At 39.9% G+C, this 15,759-nt stretch overlaps 1 protein-coding gene across 1 annotated transcript; it reads left to right on the top strand.

Annotated features, from left to right (window-relative positions):
• Window positions 1–11,816: 11,816 nt before the first annotated feature.
• On the top strand, window positions 11,817–14,504 carry LOC138904200 (uncharacterized). Its single transcript, XM_070192707.1, has 2 exons — window positions 11,817–11,958; window positions 14,113–14,504. The coding sequence occupies exons 1-2, from the start codon at window positions 11,817–11,819 to the stop codon at window positions 14,502–14,504; spliced, it is 534 nt and encodes a 177-aa protein (XP_070048808.1).
• The last annotated feature ends 1,255 nt before the right edge of the window (window positions 14,505–15,759 follow it).

Below are 15,759 nucleotides of genomic sequence, written 5' to 3' on the forward strand. Positions count from 1 at the left end.
ATCCCAAACTTTTTATAATTACACTTTTCCCCTATTTTCAACTATAAATACCCCATCATTCTTTCATTTTTCTTACAAAATCATCAATCTATCACAATCTCTCTCTAATTTTCTTCTATAATTGTTACTATTGCTTACTTTATTGTTCTAATTTGTGAAACAATTGTGAAGTTGGTGAATTGAAATCTTCAACGATAATCAATTTCCAACAAGTTGTTCGTCAATTCGGTAAACTCGTTCCAACTCTTAAGTTTTAATATTATAATTTTATTTGTTTTATTTATTTTCTATTACTTTATTAATTAAGATGGCTTCCTTAAAAAAACTTTTTGGTAAAAATAAGGGAAAATCCAAGAGTGACGAATCTAGTGCTCAATTTGTTCCTCCCCCACTGCCCCGGGCTCCCCGAACCAAACTCCATATACGTCCTACACCTACTATTCTTGATAGCGATAATAGTTTATTATAATTTACTGAAAGTTAATTTTGCCATAATATTAGATCTGGTGAACAATTAGACCATGAATTAATGAATGCTCTTTATTCTAATCCAACTATTGATGAAAATGATGACGAGGAAATAGATTTTGATGAAACTCAACCGGATGATGATACACCAACTAGTCATGCTCCTGATGTTAACCCAACTAGTGGTAACCCTGCTAATTCAAATGATGCCCCATTTGATACTCATGTTACTACCCCTACTTTTTCTAGACAACCTAGCAAACGGACGGAAATATTTCCCGTTTGGCCATTTTTTACTCAACTAATTCCAGAAAATAAGGCTAAGTGTAAAACTTGTGGCACATAGTTAGTTTTTAAATATTTTGGATCGCGGGGGGGGAGGGGGAGGGAGGGGGGGGGAGAGACGGGAACTTTGGCTAGACACATAATGAAACACCCTCAAGATAAAATGAGATATGGGGAAAAGTTTACCTACTCCTAGTCAGGTTAACCCTAGTACCAGTTCAAATCAATTTCAACCGGGAATTAACACTGTTACCAGTGGTATTTTATATTATAATCCAAAAAAAGATCGGGAAGAATTGGCAAAAATGGTAACTGTTATGTGTTTACCCTATAGTTTTCCTTCTGATCCTAACTTTGTGCATTATATTAGAATTTGTTTTAATCCTACTTATAAAGATTTTCTTCGCACAACCGTAAAGAGCGATATTTATAAATATAAACATGAATATGAATAATATTTGCGCTATTTATTTACTCATATAAATTGTCGTGTTGCTATTACAACTGATATTGATAGAAGTGGTAACGACTGTGATTACCTTACTGTTACCAGTCATTGGATTGATGAGGATTGGATAATGCAAAAGCGCATTATTTCTTATAGAATAATTAATTCACGTCACACAGGGCAGTTTATTGCTAGCACAGTTACAGATATTTGTAGATATTTTTGCATTAGTAATAAAATAATGTCAATTTCAATGGATAATGCTACTAGTAACACAAATGCTATAGTCTTGCTTACCACTACGCTAAACCCTACATTTAGTGATATTTTTCATGTTAGATGTATTTGTCATATTTACCATTTAATTGTGGGTGATGGTATAAGAATTTTAAATATTAAAATTAAAAAGGTTAAAATGGCTCTTAACTGGCTTTTTTATTCAAACCGTAGAAGTAGACTTAGAGAATATTTTAAAAGATGCGATGAATTTGGCCTAAGAGAAAGAAAGATTCCTAAACCTTGTCCAACTAGATGGAATTACATGTATGAAAGTTTGGTTGTTGCATATGAATATAGAAACTCCATAAACTCAATATTTAATGCACATGTAAGTGATGATGATGAGCACCTTACAAATGGGGATTGGGCTAGTGTTAAAATACTTGTAGAATTTTTAGAAAAATTTTATATTGCTATAAATAAATTTTCTGGGCAATATTATCCTACTATTTCTAACTGTTTAGTTTATATTGCAGAACTTGCAAATTTGTTTGCTCATTTTTTCGAGGGTGGGAAAATTTATAAACTTGCTATTGATTCTATGAGAAAAATGTTTAAAAAATATTTTTTTCCTATTCCCCCTATTTATGGTGTTTCTGCTTATTTAAATCCTTGTATGAAATTAGGAGGTCCTCATTTTTGGTATGAAACTGTTTATAATGGTTTAGCACTTAAAGATGAGGAATTGTCTCAACTTCCGGAAACAATAGCTTCAATTAGAATAAATGCTCAAACTATTTTTAATACTTATCAAGTTGCATTAAATCATGCTAGACTAAATGTTGCAATTCATTCTTCTTCTGATTCTCAATCATCTAAAAGAACTGCGGGAGTAAGAGCACTTAATGCTTGGGCGGGGTTTAGGGGTTCTCAAGGTTCTAGTAGTAGTGATTTTTTACAACTAAATGAGCTTGAAGTTTATTTGTCGCATGGAATTGAGGAAGTGAATCCCGACGGTTCCTTTAATCTTTTGGAATGGTGGAAGGACAAAGAAAAATACTTTCCGGTTCTTTCAAGGATGGCCCGAGATATTTTAACTATTCAAGCTTCAACAGTGGTATCAGAGAGCGCTTTCGGTCAAGCAAGACTTCAACTCGGTGATTATAGAGCGTCTATGAGGGAGAGTTTGGAAAAATCAGTACTTTTCAGAGATTGGATCCGGTCGGAAAGAAGAAATTTTGGACTTGCTGAATCACAACCAGATGAAGACGAAGCTTACGAAGAAATGCTAGCTAAACTTGCGGAGGATGTTGCTTCGCATGGAAGTGGCGATGACCAAGCAACTTTTCCGCCACCACCAACGGAAATTCCTTCGGACCTTGATAGATTTATGAAATTTGTAAGAGATACCATGTAACTTGTATGAACAAAAATTAGTATGTATTATGTAACTTATATTTTGGCACATCTTGATTAGTTTTTTCTTCTTCTCAATAGTGGTATTAGCACCTTGTTGTGCTCATTCCATAGGGGGATGAAGACTAAGAAAGATATTACCATATTTTTTAATGCTATAATAAAATTACAAGGTATATCTCTTTATAATATTATTGTCTTTAGACTTAGATATTATTTTTAACATCCTTTTGATGTATATATAATTATATATATATATATATATATATACATATTTAATATATATATTATACTATATATACATCTTATATATAGTATATAAGATGTATATATAGCTTATCGAATATAGCTTATATATATATACTATACTATATATACATTTAATATACATACTATACTATATATACATCTTATATATAGTATATAAGATGTATATATAGCTTATCGAATATAGCTTATATATATATACACTATATATACATTTAATATATATACTATACTATATATACATTTAATATATATACTATACTATATATACATCTTATATATAGTATATAAGATGTATATATAGCTTATCGAATATAGCTTTTATATATATACTATATATACATTTAATATATATACTATACTATGTATACATTTAATATATATACTATACTATATATATATATCTTATATATAGTATATAAGATGTATATATAGCTTATCAAATATAGCTTATATATATATATATATATATATATATATATATATACTATATATACATTTAATATATATACTATACTATATATACATCTTATATATAATATATAAGATGTATATATAGCTTATCGAATATAGCTTTATATATATATATATATATATATATATATATATATATATATACATCTTATATCGATATACTATATATACATCTTATATATATCTTATATACTATATATACATCTTATAGCCCACTTAGCCCGTTGCCCGGGACCGTTTAGCCCGGGACCAAACGGTCCCGGGTCCGGGCCGGTCCTTAGAAAAAGCCCGTTTGGCCCTCGCTCGGGACCGTTTGGACCGGCCCACTTGGCCCGTTTAGGCCTGGGACCGGCCCACTTGCCAGCCCTAATTGAAACTGACATTATTTTATCACTAATGCAAAAATATCTACAAATATCTGTAACTGTGCTAGCAATAAATTACCCTATGTGACGTGAATTAATTATTCTATAAGCAATAATGCGCTTTTGCATTATCCAATCCTCATCAATCCAATGACTGGTAACAATAAGGTAATCACAGTCGTTACCACTTATACCAATATCAGTTGTAATAGCAACACGATAATTTATATGAGTAAATAAATAGCGCAAATATTATTCATATTCATGTTTATATTTATAAATATCGCTCTTTACGGTTGTGCGAGGAAAACCTTTATAAGTAGGATTAAAAAAATTTCTAATATAATGCACAAAGTTAGGGTCAGAAGGAAAACTATAGGGTAAGCACATAACAGTTACCATTTTTGCCAATTCTTCCCGATCTTTTTTTGGATCATAATATAAAATACTACCGGTAACAGTGTAATTCCAGGTTGAAATTGATTTGAACCGGTACTAGGGTCAGCCTGACTAGGAGTAGGTACACTTTTCCCTTCGGCCAAAGCTTTCAGACGAAGATATCTCACTCTATCTTGAGGGTGTTTTAATATGTGTCAAGCCAAAGTCCCCCCCCCCCCTCCCGTGATCCAAAATATTTAAAAGCTAACTCCGTGCCACAAGTTTTACACTTAATCTTATTTTCTGGAATTAGTTGAGTAAAAAATGGCCAAACATGAGATGTTTTCGTCCGTTTGATAGGTTGTCTAGAAAAAGTAGGAGTAGTAACAAGAGTATCAGATGGGGCATCATTTGGATTAGCAGGGTTATCACTAGTTGGATTAACATGAGGAGAATGACTAGTGGGTGTATCATCATTCGATTGAGTTTCATCAAAATCTATTTCCTCATCATCATTTTCATCAATAGTTGGATTAGAATAATGATCATTCATTAATTCATGGTCTAATTGTTCACTGGCTCTAATATTATGGCAAAATTTTCTTTCACTAAATTGTAATAAACTATTATCGCTATCAAGAATAGCAGGTGTAGGACGGATATGAGGTTTGGTTCGGGGAGCCCGGGGCAGTGGAGGAGGAACAAATTGAGCACTAGATTCGCCGCTCTTGATTTTCCCTTATTTTTACCAAAAAGGTTTTTTAAGGAAGCCATCTTAATTAATCAAGTAATAGAAAATAAATAAAACAAACAAAACTATAATATTAAAACTTAAGAGTTGGAACGAGTTTACCGAATTGACGAACAACTTGTTGAAAATTGATTATCGTTGAAGACTTGAAGACTTCAATTCACCAACTTCATAATTTTTTCACAAATTGTAACAATAAAGTAAGCAATAGTAGTAATTATAGAAGAAAATTAGAGAGAGATTGTGATAGATTGATAATTTTGTAAGAAAAATAAAAAAATGAGGGGGTATTTATAGTTGAAAATGGGAAAAAAGTATAATTATAAAAAGTTTGGGGTTAAAACAAAGTTGGGAGGGGGAGGTTAAATGGCTATTTTGTAAATAGCCAACGACTATTTTGTGACAGTCCCCAATGGCTAGATTTTAAATTACAATTTTTTTTTAAAATTTGACCGTTGGGACCGTTTGGCCCGCCATGGACCGGTCCGGTCCCGATCCCGGTCCCAACGGTCCCAATTATAGAACCGGCCCAGAAGCCCCGACCAGGCCCACGCATATCGGTCCTGACCCATTTGGCTTGGGCCGGTCCCGGACCGGCCCACTTGCCACCCTTACATTACGCCCACTGAGCTATAAATAATAGGCTCAACTATCATTGTAGAGGATGGTTTTTCTGGAGAACATAAAAAGGATTCTTGATAGCACTTTGATACCCTCTTTTTTCTCTCCCTCGCTTGTTAGTTTTATCATCGTTGTGCCCGTAAATCCTATTCCCGGACTCTCCAAATCTATCATTTTATCTACATTTGAGCTAAGTATCTTGCATGAAAATTGATTAATTCGTTATCTTTTGGGATCAAATTGAATCACGAACAAATTCAACTGTACTATTTTTCAGGTAAATAATTTGGCTCCCACCGTGGGACCTAGACAGTCGTGTGGTTAAATCGATCCTTACCTCTTTCACTCACAAGCTTTGGTCGATATTGTCTTAGCAAGATCACAGAAAATGCCAATCAATACCATTAAAAACGCTCGCAACCCTAAGGTTCAAGGGGAACACCCATATCTTGAGGACTCAATCAGCGACACTCACAATGAGGAATAAGATGATGCTGACCAGGGACGTGTAACAGACGCGGTAAGGATCTTGCAAGAGCAACATGCAATCATTCTAGATCACCTAACGCGACAGGATCAGGTTATGACGAAGTTAAAATAGGCGCTATTAGGCGCTTCAAATAATGAAAACAGGCGAGATCCAGTTCCTCCCGTTGTTCCTACGAACCAAACAACGCACAAAATCGACAACAACACTCCTAGGGGCAAAGCTGCCTCCGACGGGGTTGGGGGGAGTATATCTGGCCTTAACAACGATAATGATCCATTCAAAGAGGAACTCTTGCGGTTCATGAAGGAAGTAAACGCCCGCATGGACCAAATCCCGGGAAAACCTCTAGTATTGAAAGGCCCGAGCTCGAAGAAGTACATCCAATTACCGTACAAACCGATTGCGGCCCCGGAACTAATCCCAAAGCGATTCAGAATGGCTGAAGTACCAAAATATGACGGGATCTCAGATCCACATGAGCACATCACCACCTATATAACGACGGTGAAAGGAAATGATCCGGCTCTTCACGAAATCGAGTCCGTGTTATTGAAGAAATTTGGTGAGACTCTCGTGAGGGGAGCCTTAACATGGTACTCATTATTGCCCAAACATTCCATAGATTCCTTCGAAATGCTCGCGAATTCATTTATCAAGGCCCATGCCGATGCTAGAAAGGTACAAGCCCTAAAGGCCGACATATTCAGGATCGCGCAAGAAGAATCCGAGTTATTATGAAGATTCGTTAGCCAGTTCTAGAAGGAAAGGATGTTGTTACCGGCTGTCCCGGATGAATGGGCTGCTGAAGCATTCACTAAGGGTTTAAACCCGAGAAGTTCAGATGTTTCCCGTAAGCTGAAGGAAAGCCTGCTCGAGTTTCAAGCAATAACTTGGGAAGATGTCCACAATGAGTGCAAGTCGGAAATAAGGATCAAAGACGATCAGGTCGGCTTTGCGTCATCGATCAAAGGACCGAAGAAGAACAGGGAAAAATGAAGGATGGTATTGACTCGGATAGGCGGAACTCAAGGGGCCGGTTTCTACCGTACGAGCGGGCGGAAGGTCGTGACAGGAGCTTCCGGACATCGGACAAGTTCATCGTTAATAGGAGGACCGATCATGGGCGGAAGAACAGAGCAATGCGGGATAGAGAAACCTCAGGACCACGAGGTTCTTCTTATCCAAAGTTATCAGAGTATAACTTCAACGTCAACGTGGTGGAGTTAGTGTCGACCATGAGAGAAATCAAAGAGGCAAGGTTCCCGATACCGATGAGGTACGGTCCCAGTCAGAGGGACCCAAATTTATGGTGTGAATACCATGACACTAATGGCCATCGGATCGGGGACTGCCGGCACCTCCAGGAAGAAGTGGCAACGCTGCTAAAGAATGGTCACCTCAGAGAATTATTGAGTGACCGAGCCAAAAACAACTATGGCTAGGACAGGGGTGAAGCGCAAACCTCAAAACCAGGAGAGGAACCTCTATGCCAAACGATCAACATGATCTTCGGAGGGGATGGGATCAATGAGATCACCTTCTTGTCCGCAATGAAGACAGAAATTTCAACAACCCATAGCAAGAGGCTCCGGGAAGATGATATCACGTTCACAGATAAAGATACAGACGGATTACCACTGCCGCACAATGACGCACTCGTAATTTCCTTAAATGTGTTAAACTTTAAAATTAAACGTGTTTTAGAGGATCCGGGAAGTTTCGCTTATATCATATAATGGAGAGCTCTGGATCAAGCTAAACTCACCAGGAGCATCATCCCGTCGACAAAGCTCCTTGCTGGATTCCACCTCGCAAGAATGACAACCCGAGGGGAAATTTTACTGCTCATAAAGGTCGAGGGAATAACAAAGACGGCTCTCTTTGAAGTAGTAGATGGAGACATGGGCTATAATATCATATTGGGAAGGCCGTGGCTTTCACGAGATGAAAGTTGTGCCTTCGACGTACCACCAATTGCTGAAATTCTCGACACGCGATGGGATCAAGAAGATAAGAGGTGATCAACCGACAACAAGAGAGATGAATGCGATCTCAGTATCTCATAGCAAGAAAAAGGAACATGCGGCACAGCAGTTATCGTAACCGACTTCCGACCCCGAACCAGAGGAAGTTTCCCTGGGGTAGGAGAGTTAGAGACCAAGGTATTTTCAAGTACCGGAAGTCTGGAAGAAACGGACGCAGCGAAATCCACGGCAGAAGAACTAAAGCAGGTTGCACTGTTTGAAAAATTCCTAGAAAGGAAATTTCATTTGGGAACCGGACTACACCCAAAGCTCAGGCAAGATTTTATTGAATTCCTTAAAATTAACGTTGATTATTTTGCATGGTCGCACGAGGATATGACAGGAATCCCAACAGAAATAGCCGTGCACGAGTTAAGCTTGGACCCGAGCATACCTCCAGTAAGGCAAAAGAAGCGCCCTATTGCCGAAGCAAGGAATAAGTTCGTCTGAGAAGAGGTAACCCGTTTACTTAAGATTGGTTCAATCCGAGAGGTAAGATATCTGGTTTGGCTAGCTAATGTGGTAATAGTTCCTAAGAAGAACAATAAATTTTGTATGTGCGTAGATTATAAAGATCTTAATAAGGCATGCCCGAAGGACTCGTTCCCATTGTCAAATACCGATCAAATAATCGACGCTATGGCCGGGCATGAGTTAATGAGTTTCCTCGATGCCTATTCTGGGTACAATCAGATCAATATGAACCCAAAATACCGAGAAAAGACCTCATTTATAACAAATTTTGGTACATATTGTTACAATGTAATGCCCTTCGGACTAAAAAATGCCGGAGCCACTTACCAACAGCTCGTCAATAAGATGTTCGAAAAACAAATAGGAAAAATTATGGAAGTATACATAGACGATATGCTCGTTAAGTCTCTGGATGCAGGTAACCACTTGAGGCATCTGCAAGAAACGTTTGACACACTGATGGAGCATAATATGAAGCTTAACCCCGAGAAGTATGCGTTCGGGGCCGGTTCAGGTAAATTCTTAGGATTCCTGGTCTCACAAAGAGGAATTGAGGTAAATCCCGACAAAATCAAGGACATAGAGGACATCCCGGATCAACTATTCAACGTAAAGGAAGTCCAAAGACTCACATGCAGATTAACGACTTTGAGCAGGTTCATTTCTCGATCATCGGGAAAATGTCATCGCTTCTTCGCGCTGCTCAAAAAGAAAAACAACTTCGAGTGGATGCTAGAGTGTCGACAAGCCTTGAAGGGATTAAAGAAATACTTGTAAAGCCCTCCGTTGCTCTCGAAACCTAAAGAAGGAGAAACATTGCGGGTCTACCTAGCAGTCTCAGAAGTTGCGGTAAGCGTTGTTTTAGTCCGGGAGGAAAAAGGTACGTAATTCCCTGCATATTACATTAGGAAAATTTTAACGGGAGCAGAAACCTTCTACCCACATCTGGAAAAGCTGACCTTAGCTCTCGTGGTAGCTGCCCGAAAGCTGAGGCCTTACTTCCAATGCCACCCAGTAACGGTGGTGACTGCTTTTCCTTTGAGGAATATTGTTATGACCCCCCACATCATCATGCCACGTAGGCACCATTTTACATATATTAATGCCATGTGGAAGCTTACATATGAAATAGATTAGCACATGTCGGAATGTTCTAGAGAAATATGGAGATTTCTCATGGAAGACCTTAGAAACCTATGAAATTGTTAGGAAAGTCCTTAGAAGATTCTAACTATGTAGAATATTCTAGAGAATGGACTTACTTGTAAATAATAAGGGTCTTGTGTATAATTATTGTTTACTCACTAACCCCTATGAAACTAGTATATAAAGGGAGTTATTTATTTGTAACTCACCAAGCAACACAATCAAGTTCTCTCTAATACAAAAGCTTCATTTGTCAATTCTCTTGTGTTCTAACATTCCCTTAGCGATCTTGAGTGTGGTAAGGCTGACTTGGCATAGCAAAAATGTGAGCAAGTTATGCAAGATCGTGAGCGAGTTGTCAAGTGTCGCACATGTACTTAGTTAACAACTAAGGAAGTGGCAACGTGGTATCAGAGAAAAGGTTACAACTAAGGGAATGACGAACGACGGAGAAATTAATGTTGCCAATACCCAAGCCAACGTCATCTAGGATACTGCTGGCAAGCGTGGCTATAAAAAAAAGAGGAATGCCACCAACAAGAGCCAAGAGGTACGAGGGGCTTACATTCCAAGAACCATCTGCCACTAAAGCGAGCGAGGATGAAGTGAAGGTCCTGTTGGAGGACGTCTCGCTCGGTAAAGAGTGGGTGATGAAGGTGAATGCGAGGATGGATGCCATCAAGATCTTTGGCCAATGCTTGGGGAAGGTGGAATGCAACCTTAGCGTTCTTGAAGGACACACTCTTGAGGAGATTGAGAGTATCTGAAATGACTTGGAGGGACGTACACAGACTGAGATGGAGCTAAGGCAAACCATATCTGCCTTGGAATGTAGACTTATTGAGTCCTTGAGTACTATCGATGCTATGAAGGCAAAGATAGAATTACTCGAGGAACATGTCAATGCTGGCGTAACCGAGGTAGACACTAATGTTATTGTGACGAGGGAGGCCAAGATCGAGGCTACCAAACCGCTGGTGTTCAAAGGTGTTCGTGGTGCACAAGAAGTGGAGAATTTTCTTTGGCACTTGGAGAACTACTTCAGGCACGGCAAAGTGAAAGACGATGAGGCCAAGATCAACACTGCTGTGTTGTACCTCTCAGCGATTTCTGCGTTGTGGTGGCGTCGAAAGTGTGTTGACATGGAGAATGGGCTATGCAAGATTGAGACGTGAGAGCAGTTTAAGAAGGAGTTGAAGAAGCAATTCTACCCGGTGAATGTGGTGTATGAGGCTAGGCGGAAGCTAAGGGAGCTCCGACAGACGACCACAATTCGGGAGTATGTGCGCGAGTTCACTACATTAATGCTGTAAATCCCGTCATTATCCGAGGAAGATTGACTCTTCTACTTCATGGATGGGTTGCAAAATTGGGCAAAGTAGGAGTTAAGAAGACATCAAGTAGCCAACGTGGATGAGGCCATAGCGGTAGCCGAGTTACTCATTGACTTCAAGATGGAGCCTGCCAAGTTCAAAGAAGGCAACGCCAAGAGGGGTGGGGGAGATCATGACAAGGACAACGGGAAAGGCATAACCGAGGTATACAAGGGCAATGGCAAGGGTCCATCCCATAATAGACTGGGGTCCAAGCGAAATGGCAAGGGGCCGAAAAACGGTAGCGAGTACGTGCCTAAGGGAGGTTGCTACTTCTGTAAAGGATCACATCGGGCAAGTGAATGCCCAGATTTGGGGAGGCTTGCAACAATGATCAGGAACTTTGCTCAAGCACACAAGGGTGACACATGAGGGACCATCAGTATTGGGGGGATGCACTTGGAATCTAATACGAAAGTAGGGGATTCCAAAGCCTGTCTTGGAGCCAAGCAAATGGAGCATGGTGGTAGCAAGAAACGTTGGGCGGACATAGTTGAAGAGGATGGCGAGTTACAAAGTGATGGCATGCTATCGGACTTAGATGGAGCACCAAGTAGAGAGGCCAAGTTTGCCAGTAAAGCTGTGACCACGGAGGCAGCCAAATAGGGAGTGGAAGCATGTACCCGATGCTTGAGAAGCTGCTACACTTGGTCGAGTCATGGGGAGATTCAGGCCAAGAGCAAGGAGAGGCATCCGATGGGCGGAGGATCGAAGCCATCATTGCTCGCCGTCCAAAGTACAAACAGGGCAAGAATAAAGGTGACCACTACCTTGTGACATGGGAAGGCAAACCGCTCCATAGAGCATCATGACTAATGGACAAAGATCTCCGGCGACACCAAGGCGAGGTGCATACGTACGTGTCGATGCTTTGTGCCGAGGGAGGCACAAAATTAGGTGGGGTAGAGTGTCATGAACCGCCACATCATCATGCCATGTAGGTGCCATTTGACATATATTAATGCCATGTGGAAGCTTACATATGAAATAGATTAGCACATGTCGGAACGTTCTAGAGAAATATGGAGATTTCTCATGGAAGACCTTAGAACCCTATGGAATTGCTAGGAAAGTCCTTAGAAGATTCTAACTATGTAGAATATTCTAGAGAAGGGACTTACTTTTAAATAATAATGGTCTTGTGTATAATTATTATTTACTCACTAGCCCCTATGAAACTAGTATATAAAGGGGGTTAGTCATTTGTAACTCACCAAGGAAAACAATCAAGTTCTCTCTAATACAAAAGCTTGATTTGTCAATTCTCTTGTGTTCTAACATTCCCTTAGTGATCTTGAGTGTGGTAAGGCTGACTTAGCATAGAAAGAACGTGAGCAAGTTGTGCAACATCGTGAGCGAGTTGTCAAGTGCCGCACGTGTACTTAGTTAACAACTAAGGACGTGACAATATACTCCATAAACCCGAGCTCTCGGGTAGATTGGCCAAATGGGCCGTTCAAATGAACGAGTTCGACATAGAATATAAGCCAATGACAACGATTAAATCACAAGTGATCGTTGACTTTGTGGCCGATTTCAGCCTGGCACTATTTCCACTGGCCGCCAAAGAGGCAATAGTGGTGTAGAACCGGCGTCGGGAGTCTAGACCTTATTCAAGGATGTAGCTTCAAACGTGAAAGGGTCCGGGATCGGAATAGTCTTGATCACGCCTTCGGAGGAAACCTTAAGGCAACCCATCAGAACGATTCCTCTAACTAACAATGAAGCAGAGTATGAAGCTTTGATTGCAGGGCTCGAATTGGCCCGGGGACTTGACTTCGAAGCCATCAAAGTAAAATATGATTCACATTTAGTGGTAAATCAGGTCTACAGAATTTTTGACACCAAAGATGAGTGTATGCAACAATACGTAGTAAAAATTCAGGCTTTACTGACAAAATTTCGGGAGTGGTCAATAACCCACATCCCGAGGGAAGAAAATGCGAAAACGGATGCATTAGCAAATCTGGGCTCATCAACAGAAATCCAAGGACCAAAATCAGGTACGGTTGTACAACTGATGAACTCATCCTTGGACACAGAGGGTTATTACGAGGTAAATTCGACCAGTCTGATCTGGGACTGGAAAACTGCTATAATCGATTATTTTGAGCATGGAAAGTTGCTAGAGGACCCCAAAGCATCAAGAGCATTGCGCACCAAAGCTGCACGATATAGCTTCAGGAAAGTCTAGTTTTACAAAAAAATCTTTCAAGGCCCGTTGGCCCGGTGCTTAGGAGCATCAGAAGCCAACTATGTCATGAGAGAAGTCCATGAAGGAATATGCGGCAACCACTCGGGCACAGATTCTCTGGTGCTGAATTTAGTCCGAGCAGGATATTACTGGTCCCATTTGGAACAAGATGCCAAAAACTTTGTACGAAAATGCCACACACCACTAGTACATCAACCGACGGAAACCTTGCATTCAGTTCTATCCCCGTGGCCGTTCATGAAATGGGGGATGGACATCGTCAGACCACTACCACTGACTCCCGAAAAGTTAAGGTTCCTTTTAATTTTGACTAACTATTTTTCCAAATGGGTGGAAACAGGTCCTTATCAAAATATCGGAGAACGCGAAGTGGTCGACTTCCTGTAGGATAATATAATTTGCAGGTTCGGAATCTTGAAAGAGATCGCATGCGACAACGGGCCACAGTTTATCGGCTCAAAACTTACAAAATTCCTTGAAGATTTGAAGATAAAAAGGATTACCTCTTCACCTTACCATCCGAGTGCAAACGGACAAGCGGAGTCAACAAACAAAACAAATGTGCAAAACCTAAAGAAAATGTTAGAAGCAGCAAAAAAGTTGCTGGCCCGAAGAGTTATCGGGAGCGCTATGGGCCTACCAGATAACGGCCAAGTCAAGCACAAGAGAAACACCTTTTCCCCTTGTGTACGTTGCAGAAGCTCTAATACCGGTGGAAGTAGGGGAGCCAACCTTAAGGTATTTCCAGGCAGACGAAGAATCGAACAGCGAGGCAATGCTAATCAACTTGGAACTGCTCGAGGGACGCAGGGAATTAGCGCATGTCAGATTGGCAACCCAAAAGCAGAGAATGGAGCAATATTACAATCAAAGAACCAACCTTCATTATTTTAAAGTGGGAGAATTGGTCTTGAGGAAGGTGACTCAGAACACCCGAGAACTCAACGCCGGCAAATTAGGCTCTATATGGGAAGGCCCTTACCGGATTTCGACTATCACTGATAAAGGGTCATACGAGTTGGAAAACCGCACCGGAGACAAGTTGCCTAGCAACTGGAACATGGCTCATCTCAAAAAATATTATTGCTGACAAACAACAGTCAAACGGAAAGTATGTGCTACACTCTTTTGTCCTTCATTCCGCTTTTTATCCTAATTAGGTTTTTTCAGGCAAGGTTTTTAACGAGGCAGCAACCACATGCATACTACAAAAACAACAGTAATAAGACCTTTGATGACAAGGCAAACAAACAAGTCTCCATTCGGGGACGATAAGGTAATCTTTGCTTCGGTAGCAAATTCCCATCGGGAAGTTAAGTTTGCTACCAAACAAAGGTTACACGATCGTTCACGAGCACAAACCACTAGAGGATTGTTAGGCATTTTTTCTCTCGACAGCATGAATTCCTAAGGGGAAAGCAAAATATGTTGCCAAGCGAAGAGTTACGTAGCAATTCATCGGTGGAACCTTCGAAGATACAAGACTTCCGGTGTTCCAACTCGCATTCTTCGCATTAGAACACGGGGGAGGGGGGGATAATGATATGATTACAAGGCAACATTGAATGCCACATCAACCGGGAACGAAAATCCGACAAGGCAACACTGAATGCCACGCATCATCGGGACCGAGGACTGAACAACCAGCCCCGAAGAAACAAGTTATACAAGATAACCACAAGTCATGGCAACTTTTTTTCTACATAGCAAAATGCCAATGTAAACTATGAAAACAGAAGGAATGAAATGAAATCCTTTTGCTCTCACTACTAGAAATTCGCTAAAAACCGACCAAAGTTGATCGGTTATGGCCAATTACCGACCAAAACGCGACCATTAGGGTGTGAACGGTGTTTTGATGGTCGGAATGGCTTACCGACCAAAGTTGGTTGGATCAACTTTGGTCGGTAGCTTAAATCGACCATCTGACAAGTATAAGTACTTACCGACCAACTTTGGTCGGAAACATATTTTATTAATTTAATTTTACCGACCAAAGTTGGTCGGTTTAACTAAATTATGTTTTTTTTATTAATTATTAAAATTTTAAAAAACCGACCAACTTTGGTCGGTAATTGAAAAAATATATATTTTTAAAATAATTAAAATTAAACATTACCGACCCACTATGGTCGGTAATCTCAACAGTGCAGGCAAAATACCGACCAAAGTTGGTCGGTAATGTTGAATTCTGGGAATTCAATGTTCATTAACCGACCAATTTTGGTCGGTATTTTGGAATAATTTTTATTTATTTATTAAAAACGACCAACTTTGGTCGGTTTTTCTGGGTTTAATTTTGGCATAAAATGCCTGTTTTGGCAGCTACACCACCTGCCAGCATA

Source organism: Nicotiana tomentosiformis, chromosome 1, assembly GCF_000390325.3.
Source record: "Nicotiana tomentosiformis chromosome 1, ASM39032v3, whole genome shotgun sequence".
Classification (NCBI taxonomy): Eukaryota; Viridiplantae; Streptophyta; class Magnoliopsida; order Solanales; family Solanaceae; genus Nicotiana; species Nicotiana tomentosiformis.

Bases quoted from the DNA above. Each gene is read 5' to 3' on its own strand.
- LOC138904200 (XM_070192707.1), top strand. From the start codon at position 11,817: ATGTACCCGATGCTTGAGAAGCTGCTACACTTGGTCGAGTCATGGGGA. The intron at 11,959-14,112 runs GTGACCACTACC...TGTACGTTGCAG, and splicing joins CAAACAGGGCAAGAATAAAG to AAGCTCTAATACCGGTGGAA.